The sequence below is a fragment of the Protopterus annectens genome, chromosome 9.part0 (assembly GCF_019279795.1).
Source record: "Protopterus annectens isolate FY-2018-M chromosome 9.part0, PAN1.0, whole genome shotgun sequence".
Classification (NCBI taxonomy): domain Eukaryota; kingdom Metazoa; phylum Chordata; order Ceratodontiformes; family Protopteridae; genus Protopterus; species Protopterus annectens.
The window spans coordinates 435,552,841-435,568,668 of record NC_056743.1 but is presented as its reverse complement, the minus strand read 5'-3'; the positions used below and the strand labels follow the sequence as shown (position 1 = coordinate 435,568,668).

General features: G+C 41.3%; 1 protein-coding gene across 2 annotated transcripts in view; it reads right to left on the bottom strand.

Moving 5' to 3' along the window:
- The window catches only part of ENKD1 (enkurin domain containing 1), a 774,007-nt gene that overhangs the window by 137,801 nt on the left and 620,378 nt on the right, over positions 1-15,828 (bottom strand). For both annotated transcript variants that reach the window (XM_044082974.1, XM_044082975.1), the window contains exon 6: positions 3,018-3,187. In XM_044082974.1, the coding sequence (XP_043938909.1) occupies positions 3,018-3,187 (170 nt within the window). The remainder of the gene's footprint in view (positions 1-3,017; positions 3,188-15,828) is intronic.

Genomic DNA, 15,828 nt, shown 5'->3' with positions numbered 1-15,828 from the left:
AGAACCCCATTGTTTAGGACATTTTTCTTCCCATTTTGGGGTATCATGGAGTACCAGGCAAGGATACCAACTGCCTTCCTCTTGCTTGTGATCTCAACAGACAGTCTTGCAATCTAGCTCAGACAAGAAGGGCAGAGATGGGGACTGCAAATTTTTTCCCAGGAGAAATTTTAATCTTCTTGGTATTCTGCAGCTTTTGGGTAGATTTGGGGACCTGTATAGGCAGACAGATTAACAGACACATTCTGTTAACTAAAACAGGTAAACAGCTATTATCTGCCGTGCAGCAGTAGAGGTCAGGGAAAAATGCAAGTGTAGATGAATTACCTTAACCTGAGAATTTGGTAAGCTACAGGGCCATTAATGTTAACCATTCCAGAATTACCAAAAGTCCCATCCTAAGGCATGGCAGGATGTGTCCCTTCCTTTTTTGATAATGTTAATGCTATTAATGTGTGCTGTCTCACCAATTTTTTCTTTTTAATAAGATAGCTCCTACAGTTATGTAGAACTCCAGAAGATCTATGTGAATCTGCTAGGTGAATGCAGGCCACCAAAAATCTCCTGATGGGCCTTAATAGCTTGGCCATGCTTAACTTTCAACTTTACTCCTTTGCAACTTCTCTATTTCAAAGCTTCCAGGCAAGGGTGATGCCAGGATCAATAAGAGTTTCACCTGTGAAAAAATGTATCTATGACCCATTACCTAGAGAAAAAATATAGGACAGAGGCAGAATGTGTGATCCAGGAGGGTTGCACCTTTTATAGAATGGAAATTTATGATTAAATGAAAGTTAAGACATGTAGAATAAAATACAGACCTCATACTCTGCAAATTTGGTTTCACCTGTCTATCACAGCATTTTTGCTTAAAAGAAATGTTATCCTTCTAACAGTAGTTACAATTAAGGTCGGTCTTTTAATCCATCTGGCCTTATGCTTGATTACAAACATTTTTTTTTAGCAAGTTTTGTACAACCTGCATCCTATCAGCCCAGTCAGTGATGTCAAGACTCCTTCAGGAAGCAGTCAAATTCTATGGTGGCTGCTGAAAAAGCAATTATTAGCAAAGAAAGTCTAAACCAGCTGTACTAGAAATAGTATAGTAACAGAGATAAAACAACAAGAATTGGCGTCTTTAGAAAAGGGTGGGAGCAAATTACATAGGAAAAATGGGAATTGTGGGAACAATGCATACAGGGGATGAATGAGGTTTAAAAGAAGCTAGGATTTAAATGAGCTATGTAATGTCTGACTGACATTGATTGGGTAGATTATAAGTGCTGTATAATGTTTGCAACTAAAATTATGCCAATATGGTTTGCGATTTAGAATGCTTGCAACTAAGATTATGCCAACATGGATTGCTTTCATTTATATAAATGTATGATTGCCTGTTTCATAAGTGATAACTTAATAAAGACGTTCCTTGTTTTTTAAAAAAAAAGGGGGGGGGGTAACTGAAGATCAATCATTGCAAACTATTACTTAATCCACATATTCTAGAATGTTCTGTCCTTGGCTGAACCTCTGTTATGCTCCTCACTTGGTATTTTCTTATGTTATTACACACATGTGGTACTTTTCCCATGTGAAGTTGAAGGAAAGAGGAGGAGCCTGTCTGAAGCTTTCTGGAAGAATGCTCATGCCAAAGCATACGATGTTCCCCTGTTATGGTATTGCCCCGCTATTAATTCATTCTTGGCGGTTGTAACCGAAGCAGCTACACAGGCACTCTTGTCATCCTTTCCTTCCCTAAGTGATACAGATTTCCTCTTTGCTGGGCACGGACTGTCCAGACTATAGGTTAACAGGGGAGATGAAAGAATGAATCAGAACTGTTATACTCATGACTGCAGCTATTATTTTTAAATCTTGGAAAACTGGTCTTGTAGTCTGGTATCCAATTTTTGCCATACTTTAAAGTGTCCTTTAACACCCACTTCATCTAATATGTGGATTATACTTATTTATATTTATTGACATTTGATTACCGGGAAGGTCCAACTGGGTAGGAGCCCATTTTCAGCAAAGGCCATAGGAGAAAAAGCTCCAAAGTATTACAAAATACACATATTTATACTACTTATATTCAATGTTTTACAGTGACTTTGGTGCTGGTTGACTATAATGTTATCACTTTTATGATATTCAATACAATGTTGATAACATTTTGGCATGCACATGAGAAGTAAAATAAAGAAACCCTGAAACAACCTGAATGGTTACACCACCCAAGTATACAACAAACAAACTAAAATGCAGAGTTGACAAACTACAATTCAGACAACAAAATGATGTTTACTGAAACAACAGCAATATGTATTTCATACGTATCTAATCAGGTGTTAAGATTTAGTCATCTGACCTTAAAGGACATGTTATTTGAATTAGCACTTTAACTGCTGTAGCAGTCTGATGAAGTTCATTTTTGTTATTTCATCAAGGTTAATGTCTGCCCCATAGTTTGGTTAGTCCACATTTTATCTTGCTAAATATATTTTGAAGGTAGAGAAAACAGCATGGGGATTACAATAAGCAAGCTTCTTGTTGGCCAATAGGACGAAAGTTTCACAAATGCACAAACGAACTTGTGAACATTGACTCTTCTCGTAAAGAACAGATAGTCACCATAGCCCAGATGCAACATGTGAGCTGTACGGGAAACAAGTCCAGTGTTCTGTAAGATACCCATTCTGAAAGTTTCTGAGAACTATGAATTCTAGCCAACCCTGCTCTGCACAGCTGATATAAGGGAAAGGTTTTTGGTGAATATGCAGTGTGCAAAATTAGCACAAAGGTTACGTTTTCGGCCTCACAGCTTCTGGTTCTCGAACTCAGTCCTGATCTCTGCTCAGTATTCATGCTGTATAGTTTTTTTACAGGTACTCTAGTCTCAACCCCTGCCTACCCCCATAACATGACTGTGACATGGCTGAAAAGGGTCTCAGACAAGAATTAAAATACCTTGGTAAAAAAAGTTAGTATCTGGTACTTGCAACAACCATGGAACTTACTACTGCGGCATGTGACCCTTCTGCTTGTTATGATATTCCTGCAGATCGCATTGTTTCTTCTCCAACACTTCTGATAGCATCTGCATGGACCGAGACCTCCGGATTGAGCTTCGCTTTGCATTTCGTGCATTATGGCTGACAAAATCAATGTTTACACCTTTTACCTGCAACTGGAATAAAAACAAACACAATCCAGTTTATCACGTAATGGAAAAAATAAACAACTTTGTAATACTTCTAAAAGAAATGTAATTTATAGCAATATTATGATTTTCAACTGACCTGAGGTACCTAAATATGTTTTAAATGGGCACATTAACTAATTGAGGAACACTTTTCATTCATGACCCACGTCAAAGCCAATAATAATTAACATGATTATTTTAAAAAATGAAGCAAATTTAATATAAGTCCTTACATTATCTGCTAGATTGCAAACTGACTGTCCAACATATCCCAGAATGTGAAAGTTGATGGTAGAGGGGAACCACAGGGATCAGTGCTGGGCCTTCTCCTGTTTGGCATTTACTTTGCAGACCTCCAGTTCAATACCTCAGAAATGTGGATGACCAACTATTTTGATGACTGTAAGATGGGCATTATAATCCTCTCATCCACTGATACAAAAGAGCTCCAGCAAGGGCTGGAATATGTATACACCTGGTGAAAATTATCTCAAGTTTAATAGGAAGAAGTGCAAAATAATGGTGTTTGGCAAAAAAGCTGTTCCCACCTCAAATGTTATAATAGGTACTTCACTTCATTCAGATAATGTTAAAACAGAAAAAGGCTTGACTACTTATGTAAAGAGCTCTTTCTCATTCAATGCTCATGTATTCACTACAGTCAGGAAATCTTTCTATCTGGCCCAGGTAATTTCCAATGGAATATCTGCAAGAGCCAAGGTGTTGTCTTACCAGTGCAGTCTTCCCTTGTCAGGCCCATTGCTGAATAGTTTCTTGTCTGGTATGTATTAATCCAAGCGTATTACTCAACTTGAAAGGCCCCAGAAATACCTAAACAAAAAAGTGATGTGCCTTAAATCCTTCAATTATCTTGACAGAGTAGCACAGCTCTCCTTTTACTTAGTAGCCTATAGGCTGCTCTGAGGTGACCAATGTCTTGCCTTTCGAGCCATGAAAGACTCAGTCCTATCTGACCTCCTATTTCTTTGCAAAACCATTGGATCTACAAACACCTGGACTTGGGATGTAAACCAACATCACCAAATAAACAATACTCACTAGAGAGATACATTCCTAACTCAACATATTCTCAGCCTATTAAATAAGTTCAAATGACACCAACTTCATGGCTAGCAGATGACTGCATGAGTAGTCACAAATTTACACAAGAGTTATTATGGACAACCCTGACAGATTTGGAGGTGAGCACTAGTGAGTGCTTGAAAAGGGAAGAACAGACTTTTAAGTGTTTGTTTAAAGGTCAAATGTCATGGTATCCTACAGTCATAGGATCATATGAGTTACTAGGCTAATGACCCTAGGGCCCTTACAAGCCTAACCAAGTTTTACTCTTACTTCCACGATCAGCAACTATCACCCCCATGTCCAAAAGGGACATAGTTGGAAACCCCTGGGTGAACTGACGGTTATCCATCCAATCGTCCAGATTGCGTTTGAAGACGGGCAGTGAGGTGCTCTGCTTGATATGAAGCAGGAGTCTGTTCCAAAGGTGTGGTAACCTCTGGGAGACAAATCTGCCCCTACAGCAGGTTCTATTAATATTACATACCAGGTTAAGGCCATTAGCATGAGTAACACGTTTACCATTTGACTTATGGATACGAAGCATTTCCAATAAAGCAGGGTCAAAGATTGCCTTATATGCAAGGCAGAGATCACCTCTGAGCAGAATATATGAAACAGAAAAAAAGTGGCAGTGATTTCAGACGATCCTCATAAGAGAGATGCTGAAGACCTTGAATTTTCTTTGTGAGCAACCTTTGTGGTCTCTGCAATTGCTGCGGGTGCTTGGAAAGGTACATACCAAATGGGGCATTGTACTTGATTAATGGCCCGATGAGGGAAGAGTACAGAAAGGTTATAACTTATTTTTTTCTGGCGGCAATGCCCTTACGTATGAGAGAGCAATATAGAATGCCCTTCTTACCACTGTGGAGACATGGTAATCATAGGTAAGCTTGCTATTAACCTGTGTGTCCAGGTCTCTCACCATTAAGTACATACTTAGGGTGTTTTTATTGCTGTGGTAGTTAGCAGGAACATCACTCTTACCAAAATGGATCGTAATACATTTTTTTTGTATTGAGTTTAAGGCCAGATAATGTTAAAACAAAAAAAAAGGCATGAGTCCTTGTAAAGACCTCCTTCTCATTCAATGCTGGGAGCTATGACCACTCCCAGTTTGCAATCATCGGCAAACTTTGTCAGCCACAAACCTTTAGTTTTAGCTTGCACGTCAGAGAAATAGATTCCAAACAGTGGAGGTCCCAGACTGATTCCTGTGGAGCACCACTGGTTATAGATCTGCTGTTGGAGGTGGATTCCCCTACTTTGACTATATGGGTTCTTATCAGTGAGCCATTTAGCGACCCATCTAATGATATATGGGTTGATATCCAGCTGGGTGAGTTTGTCAATTATGCCTGAGTGGAGGATAGTGTCAAAAGCCTTGGCTAAGTGTACGTAGGCTGTGTGCACAGATTTCCCCTCATCAAGGGCCTTGGTGACTGTCTCGAAGAAGTCCACCAGATTTAACAGCATGCTCTCCCTTTGACAAATCTAAACTGAGTAGGGTCAAGTGTCTGGAGGTTACCAATGTCTTTCTTGATAAGGTCCATGATGATTCTCTCCATGGTCTTGCAGATAAGGCTAGTCAGGCTAATAAGTCTATAGTTCCTGGGGTCAGTGGAAGCACCACCTTTGTGCAAGGGGATAATGGTGGCCTTTTTCCATTCACATGAGATGAAGCCAGTGCTTAGACTATGATTGAAAAGAGAACTTGATGGCATTGCCAAGTTTTGTTTGAGCCCACGTAGGACGAATCCTGGGATATTATAAGGTCCCATGGATGCTGTGTTTTTGACCCAAGAGAAGGGCGTTCACGACTTACTCTTTAGAGATACAGGGTAGAGGACAGCTGATAGGGATGTCTTGGGGTAAGTGTGGTAGGGAATGGGGAGTGATGTTTTCACAGGATCTGTCGGGTAACAGGCTAGCAATGCCCACAGGCTCGGTATATGTGGTATCATTAAATACCAGTTTGGCACAAATGTGAGCCTTTCCTTTTAGGTTACAGATGTAACTAAAGAATGTCTTGTGACAGATTGTCTAGTTTTGTTGCTATGGAACTAAATACTATTACATAAAATGCAAGAATCCTTTCCAGCAAACCACGAACGATGCCATGTTTACAGAAAATGAAGTGAACAATGCAAGGTTATTCACACAAATAATTACATAAAAGCATACTGGCACAAGTGTGAGCAAAACTAAGAACCACAAATAGGATTATACTTAATTGCTATAAACTGTAATTAAATCACAAGCACAAAACCAAGAAGTACAGTTTAGGTGAAGGCATCAAGGCATACTTGAAACACATTTAATAGTTGGGTATAGATAGGGAAATACCAGACTAAAGAGTAGATACGCAAGGCCAGCCTGTAAAATATGTGCCCTTCTATCTTGGAGAATACAGACGTTAAATGAAAAACTGGTAGGATTTAATCTGGTGATGAAAATGTGCAGAATAATGGCATAAGTAAATCCAAATAAAGTGACAATTATTATAAAAGATTACCTAAACTCTTTTTAAAAAGATTATCTAAAATCCTGGAATTCAGCAGTCATGATGTATACTTCATCTGAGTGACAGATGACCAAACAAATCAACCAGATAAAGTCAAATTAAACAAGTCAAAAGAGCAGTTCAAGGACTATGAAGTGGAACAAATCCTACTCATACAGTTAAGAAATGTGGGTGCATAAGTGGGAGGGGAGGCCACTGTAAAGGCCCACAAGAAAGCTACTGACAATAATGTGGGGCAGTGAGAAAAGACTGTTAAGACAGGCAGGGGAATATCATAAAATAAATGCAGATATAAGAATTAGTGTGTAAAAGGAAGAAGAAATAAAGAGTACATATAAAACACAGGAATATGGTAACCAGTATTATTTAAGAACAATGGCTGAATCTCGTTTGCTGTTCATCTCTAGGAAGGAGACAATGTCATAAGGAAATGAATAAAGGGTCTTACTACTTAGTGCGAGCAGCATACACATACACTGGGATTCAGAAAGAAGATGGGTACAAAACTTGGGTTTATTTAGATTATTCCCACTTCATCATCTTCTTTCGGCTATTCCCGTTAGGGGTTGCCATAGCAGATCATCTGTTTTCATTTCTTCCTGTTCTCTGCATCTTGCTCTGTGTCACACCAACCACCTGCATGTCCTCTCTCACTACATCCATAAACCTTATCTTAGGCCTTCCTCTTTTCCTGTTACCTGGTAGCTTCATCCTTAGCATCTTTTTCCCAATATACTCAGCATCCCTCCTCAGCACATGTCCAAACCAACGTAATGGTGCCTCTCTGGCTTTGTCTCCAAACCTTCCAACCTGGGCTGATCCTCTAACATACTTATTCCTAATCCTGTCCACCCTTGTCACACCCAGTGCAAATCTTAACATCTTTAACTCTGCCACATCCAGCTCTAACTCCTGCCTTTTTGTCAATGCCACTGTCTCCAACCTGTATAACATAGCTGGTCTCACTACCCTCTTGTAGACCTTCCCTTTCACTCTTACTGGTACTCGTCTGTCACAAATCACTCCTGACACTCTTCACCTACTCCATCCTGCCTGTGCTCTCTTTTTCACCTCTCTTCCACACTCACCATTACTCTGAACTGTTGATCCCAAGTATTTAAACTCATCCACCTTCGCCACCTCTACTCCTTGCATCCTCACCATTCCTCTATCCTCCCTCTCATTCACACACATATATTCTGTCTTAGTCCTGCTGACCTTCATTCCTCTTCTCTCTAGAGCATATCTCCATATTCTCACTAACCCTTACTCATTCTGAAGGGAATGACTCATTATAACATTAACAATAGGAAAGAATACATTTTCAGAAATAAAAATAAAGGCTACAGAAGTGTGACTACAGCAATAACATCTGTATACATTTTTAGGACTAACTGAGGATATGTCTTTGTTCAGATACTGGTAGACAAAGGCACATAAGGCAGTTTCACTAAATCTCACTTCAACACATTCAATGAAAAGTACAGTTTTGTACCTACCATAAATGTAGATGTTCGAGGATCCACATTGCTGCAGTCCTAACCATTGGGTAGTCCACTGTCCAGTCGGCCCGAATACCAAAGTATATGACGCGTCGGTCAAGCGCATTAGACTGACGTCAGTACATCAGGGTACTAATGCGCATGACCGACGCCATATCTTCAGTCTTTTCTTGCCCCAGATGTCAGAAGACCCTAAAAAAACAAGGCCCAAACCAAAACACCAAAAAGCCCTGCACCAAACTAATATACAATATATATATACATATATATACAGATGTACAATAATATACAGCAACTCACACCACCACCCCTAAACACAGAGGGAAGGGGAGGGTAAATTGGACTGCAGCAATGTGGATCCTCGAACATCTACATTTATGGTAGGTACAAAACTGTACTATGTTCTTCATTCCACATTGCTGCAGTCCTAACCATTGGGTAGAATCCCAAAGCAGAGGTAAGGAGGCTGGCAAATCATAAAGAAGCAGGAGCTGCCAACATGCCTTGCAAAATGGCTGTGGCAAAACCAGCCCTAGATTTAGAGTAGAGAGGAAGGTGGTAATGCTTAGAGAAAGTATGCACTGAACTCCAAGTAGCTGCCTCTAAAATATCCTTAGTTGCCACGCCCCTTAAAAATGCTGTTGAAGTGGCAGTAGCCCTAGTGGAATGAGGCCTAATCCCAGCTGGAATCTCCTTGCCATGATGGGAATAACAAAAAGAAATGCAAAACCCAATCCACTTAGAAATAGTTTGCTTAGACACAGGCTTGCCCTGAGAACTCAAAGCAAATGAAACAAACAACTGCTGAGACTGCCTGAAATCCTTAGTCCTGCTTAAATAATAACATAACTGCCTATGTACATCTAAAGTGTGCAAAATCTTTTCCCCTTTATTTTGGGGATCTGCATAGAAAGTAGGCAAATGAATAGTTTGGTTTAAAGCCACACTAGAAACCACCTTGGGCATAAAGGAAGGATTAATACGTAATGATACCCTATCCTTATGGAAAATCAGAAAGGGCTCTACTGCCATAAGGGCCTGCAACTCAGAAACCCTTCTTGCAGAAGTAATAGCCAACAAAAAAGCAGTCTTCCATGACAAATATTTTAAATCAGCAGTACCCGCAGGCTCAAAAGGTTGTAGAGTAAGGTTTTCCAACACAAAATTGAGATCCCAAGCAGGAGTAGGAGCTCTACGTGGGGGTCTTATATTCTTTGCCCCTCTGAGAAACTGCTTGAACAAAGGATGCGAAAACAATGGTGGGTCACAATCATAGTGAGCTGAAATTGCTGCAGCATGAATCTTAATGGAAGAGAAGGACAAACCTTTGTCCAATAACTCAGTAAGATATTGAAGAGCCACACTCAAATTAGGCTCAGAAATCTCCAAATTCCTTGCTGCACTCCAAAATAAAAATCTCTTCCATTTTTCTGCATACACTTTCCTTGTACTAGGTCTTCTAGCTTCCATAATCACATTTAAAACTTGTTGAGGAAGTTGAGACCGGCTGTCTCTCAAAACAGAATATGCCATGCTGTTAGATGAAGAGAACGAAGCTTGACATTGAGCAGGTGGCCTTCTCTCTGAGACAAAAGGTGTGGAATCAAAGGTAAAGGCCATGGAGGCTTCTTTACTAGACTCCTCAGTAATGGGTACCAGTGCTGTCGAGGCCAATCTGGAGCTATTAAAATCATCCTTGGCTTGTCTTGTCTGACCTTTAGAAGCACCTTTGGAAGAAGAGGCAGAGGTGGAAACGCATACACATGAAGATTTTTCCAACTGAAAGAAAGAGCATCCACTTTCCAAGCTGTGTGATGTAACCTCTTTGTGCAAAACTTTGGCAGCTGGTGGTTTAGTGGAGAAGCGAACAGATCTATGTCTGGAGTTCCCCAGGACACTGTCAACCTTTGAAATACATGAAGATCCAGTTTCCACTCGTGGGGATCCATGATTTGTCTGCTTAACACATCTGCTAAGGAGTTCTGTGCTCCCGGCAGAAACCTTGCCTGAAGAGTTAGTTGCAAGCTGAGCGCAGTCTCCCATAAAATCATTGCTTGCCTGCACAATGGGTAAGAATGTGTTCCCCCTTGCTCGTTGATGTACCACATGACAGTTGTGTTGTCTGTTAGAATCAACACCTGCCCTGGAAGAAGTAACTCCTTGAAAGCCATTAATGCAAACTGGACTGCTAACATCTCTTTCATGTTGATATGTAGATGCTGTAGTCTGGCAGGCCACTTGTCTTGTATCCACTTTCCATTCAGATGAGCTCCCCAAGCAATGTCTGAGGCATCTGTCGTTAGAATCTGACTCGCCTCTGGGCGGGTGACAGAGAGTCCCTTGTTTAGGTGACATTCCTGAGCCCACCACAAAAATTCCTTTTGAATGCAAGGTATTATTTGAATGACAGTGTCCAAATCCTGGCAGTGCTGTGTCCATACATTTTTGAGATACCATTGCAGCTTCCTCATATGCAGTTTGGCATTGGGAAGCACCAGAATACAAGATGCCATGAACCCTAATGCTTGAAGGACTGTCCTTGCAGTCAGCACGGACTGATGAGATAGTTGATGAAAGTAAAGGGATAGACTCTGTTGTTTGTCCGGGGTTAAAAAGGCCATCTGGGCTGCTGTATTCAGTCTCACACCCAGAAAGCACATGTCTTGAGAGGGTACTAGACTGGACTTTATTTCGTTCACAGAATACCCTAGGCATCTTAGCACTGCTATAACATATTCCAGATGCCGTAGAAGGTCCTCCTTTTCTTGAGCCAGAATCAGGCAGTCGTCCAAGTAAGGATAGATTTGAATTCCTTTTAGTCTGAAGTAAGCTATCACTGGAGCCAGAACCTTTGTGAATACTCTGGGCAGTAGATAAGCCAAAGGGCAATGCAGAGAACTGATAATGAGAATTTCCAGCTCGAAAACGCAGATACTTCCTGCAACTTAGTCTTATAGGCACATGAAGGTAAGCTTCCTTGAGATCTAAAGTTACCATCCAGTGGTCTTTGCCCAGCAGAGGTAAAAGCTGTTGTAACGTCAACATCTTGAACTTGGGAATGTCCAGATAAGTGTTGAGGATAGATAAATCCAAAATTGGTCTCCACGTGTTCCCCTTCTTTGGTACTAGGAACAGGCGAGAATAAAATCCTAGGCCCCTTTCCGATACAGGGACTGACTGAATGGCCCCTATTTGGAGTAACAGAGAAATTTGCCTGTGAGCCTCTTTCCTTTGTGTAGGAGGAACGTCTGGCATGCCTTTGAAAGGGGGCAATGTATGGAAATAAAACCTGTAACCGTGGTGAATGATATCCAACACCCATCTGTCTTGAGTAATTAAATCCCAATTTTCTTTGAAAAGAGACAGTCTGCCTCCCAAAGGAGCTGCCAGACGAGAATCTACTGGCAGCTGAAAAGGCAGGTCATTGAGTCTGTTTACGAAAGGACTGACCCCTGCCCTCACCAGAAGTCTGAGCAGGTGAACTCCCTGATCTAGGCCTAAAAGAACCCTGAGCTCTGCCCCTACCACGTCTAGACCTACCCCTAGACTGGGAATCATACGCAGGATATGTCCATCCCTTAGTAGGCCAATTTCTACTAAACTGGTGGCTGCACCTGCAAAAATCTTTAACAGTTTGCATAGACTTAGCTTTGTCCTCCATTTTCTTCAGGACTGCTTCCACAGGCGAACCAAACAACACATCAGACTGTAAAGGAGCATCCAAAATCCTTGTCTTAACATGCTCAGCTAAATTCTGATCCCTCAACCAGGCATGCCTGCGAAGAACAGAACTAGTGGCAGCCACCCTCGAGGAGGCCTGCACAGCATCAAAACCACATTGCAAAGAATGCTTACCCACTTGTTCAGACACATGAAGTAAATCCAGCAACTCTTTACACTCTATACCTTCCGCCAAAGCATCCACCTTAGATTTCAATTGTGAAAGGAGATAATTTTGATATTTTAGCATGTGAAACTGACAATTCAACGCCTCATGGCTAGAGTGGAAGAAGTATACACTTTCTTTCACCACCTATCCAAAGCCCTTGCCTCTTTATCAGTGGGAACAGGATTTTTAACCACAGAGGCCTTAACACCTTTAGGCCCCTGAGAAACAGTTTCTGGGTCCGCCCTAAGACTCTTAAACAAATACTTATGAGCTTCGGCACCCTATAGTACCTATCAGGTTTAACAGGAGCAGGAGGCAAAGAGTCAGGGTTCAGGGAAGCCTCTGCAAAACATCTTCCACCACATTCAACACAGGAGGTATAGCTAAGGGCCTATGTTGTGGTAAAATAAGAATTCCCTAAGCCTTTTCCTGGAATCAGAGTAATCTTGGCCTTCCCATTTAAAGTGTTCCCTCATGGAATGCAGAGTCTCTGAAAATGAGAAATCCTCAGGAGGAGAAGCTGTAGGTGTGGAATCATCCACATCAGAATCAGAATAAGGAGGAAAGTCCTGTAATTCTTCCAGAAGACTCGAAGCCTCTGAATACTGTTCCAAACTCTCAAACTCAGGTTCCACCCTAGGCCTCTTATCAGGAGGGGGCATAGAGCCTCTAATCATAGTAATTAAATCTTCTGCCATTTTAAGCATATGTTTCTTAGGCACAGAACCTGAAGTGCTAGGAGAAACCCCCACTGTAGCTGAACTTGGCCTACCTCTGAAAGAAGTTTTGGCAACAGTAGGAGAAGCTCTAACTAACTTGGGAACAGAGGGAAGAACAGTTACCTGAGAAGCCCCCTCAGCCTGGCCTACCTCCTGAGAGGGCACATCCTGTAACAATAAAGTGTCAGCCTGAGACTCCAAAGAAACTCCTGGCAAAACCTCTGGCTCCACAGAGCCTTCTAAAGAACCGACGTCCGGGACTGCCGGTTCATCAACCCTAGGCTTCGCTGTTTTATCTTTGCGCTTCTTAGACGAAGCGGGCGTCGGAGCATCCGACGGCATTTTGTAATTACAACGCTTCCCAAACACTAACCTGGCACAGTCTAACCTTCTCTTAATAGTGCGTTTATTAAATCTAGCACAAGAGCGGCAACCAACAACGTCGTGCTCAGGCCCTAAACAAGGTATACACAGAGTATGGTAATCTCAATGAGGTATCTGTTTCCCACAAGAAATACAGTTATTCACTTTTTCTGACATCCGGTTAAATACTGAGGCAAGAAAAAACCAAAATGCTCCCCAACGGGGTACTTAGCCAACTTTGATTCGGTCTGAAACTCCGACTTCGGAAATATTTCAGAACGCCAACCCGCACTCGCAAGAACTGCTTCTGCATCGGACCATGCGGCAAAAAAGACTGAAGATATGGCGTCGGTCATGCGCATTAGTACCCTGACGCATGACGGCGTCAGTCTAATGCGCCTTGACCGACGTCAGCCATATACTTTGGTATTCGGGCCGACTGGACAGTGGACTACCCAATGGTTAGGACTGCAGCAATGTGGAATGAAGAACATCCACATTTTACTTTACATTGGAGAGCTACAGAGTTAAACACTACAGGAAAAGTCCTTCATCCCCTCTTGTAACTTATTCAGCTAGTCCCACAATCACAGCGAACTAAAAAATGGCATTTTTAGCAAAGCACCAGTAAGGAAAATGAATCCGAATGAACTGTGATTCTCTAAACCACAGTGCCTCTGACATACATAGAAAGTTCAAGCAAAAATTCTGGATACAGAACCAATCTCTGTAATCCCATATGTGTGTGTGTGTGTGTGTATGTATATATATATATATATATATATATATACACACACACACACACACACACACACACACACACACACACACACACACACATATATATCTATAAAGACAGAGAGAGAGAGCAAAAGTCTCACTACAGCTGAATTAAATGTCCAACTAAAAACACAGTGGTAAACCAGAAATGTGTGTAAAATACCACTAAACTTGCCTTTCTCAGGACATCTAGACAAGGTGATTATGGTCCATGGACTGATTGTACAGTGTAAATTCTACCTCTCCATGGTTACTTTTAACTATTACTAGAGGCCATGTAGAAGTAGTGTATCTATGCGTTACACCAAGAATGTCAACAGTGTGCCATTTTAAGGTAATATACAAGGTGCATTTGTAGATATCAAAGTGATTAATTTTACCATATCTGTGAGTAAAGTGTTAAAATTAAGGTAAGGGTTAGGGATACAGCTTTATGGTAAGGAAAAGGGTAAGGGATAGAGTTTTAGGATTAGAGCTGGGGTACAGTTTTTGGACTAGTGCAGAGACAGAGTTTTGGGCATGGACTACAGTTACGGTTATAGTTGCTAGATTTAAATGGCTTTGGTTTCTCACAGAGATCAGAAGTACTTCATGTTCACGTTCTAGAAAATAGGACCAATAACTAATCAGCACCATCTTTAACTACACTGGTTCATGAATATAAAATGATATACAGATCTTTAACAGACTCAGGCAGATACCAATATGCCACTACTTGTAAACATGTTTCACTTGTGTTTAGGCTCACCCATATTACCATTCATGAAAAGTCTAGCTATATTAAGACAAAATCAGATTAACAATCTGCCTCTGACACAGGAACCAAACGAAGGTAGAAATGAAACATACAGCACCTAACCAGAAAAACCCTGCCAAAATACAGTATGTGTACAAACATCTGCAAATGCCTCCATCACAAGGCAACATGAGAGATAAGTGTGCCTTCTTTAAAACAAGTAATAATAATAACTTCAGTATACTGGCTCATGAGGGCATAATGACTCATAGGTACCCCACTGACTACAAAAGCAATGTCTTTCATTTTTTCTTGTTAGGGGTCGCCACAGTGGATCACAGGTCTGCAGACTGACTGGTAGTGGAGTTTTTACGGTGTCGAGCTGCCAGCCTGGTGAACAACCTTCACAGAAGGCACATGCACATACACCTATCTGCATCTTTAAAACACACTCGACTGCAGGGAGGACATGCAGACTCTGCACAGAAGGTGCTCCAGCTGAAAATAAAACCGGAGAACCTCTTGCTGTGAGGCAACAACGCTAACCGCTGCACCACCGAGGCCATTCCAGGTACCCCACTAACTACACACATGCTTATTTTCAGTGATATCATCACTACACCTTGGAAACAAAACTGATTCACTTTAGAGTAAACCTCCAGACATTAACATAATAAACGTACTTGTTGAAACTGCTGAGGTCCAAAACTGGACAAAAGTCTCCTGTCTACTTCAAAACCAGGAAGAGCAGAGAGCAGAACACAAGGCCTCTACCCATAAGAAAGACAGCTTTTACATCCCCTTTGAGAATTACAGTTTGATCTTCTCTAAAGAGCTTTGCAGAGATAGCTTGAACCCCTGAGTTAAGTTGTTTTCGACAGACAATGAAATGAAGAGTTATTAGGACTCAGTCATAGTCTATCATCACTGCATCTAGAACACAGCAGTCCCTTGGGATGGTTTTCCAACCTGTGGTCAATACAGAAAAACAAATCTGTCCTTTGTTCCTCTCCCCCATCCACCCACG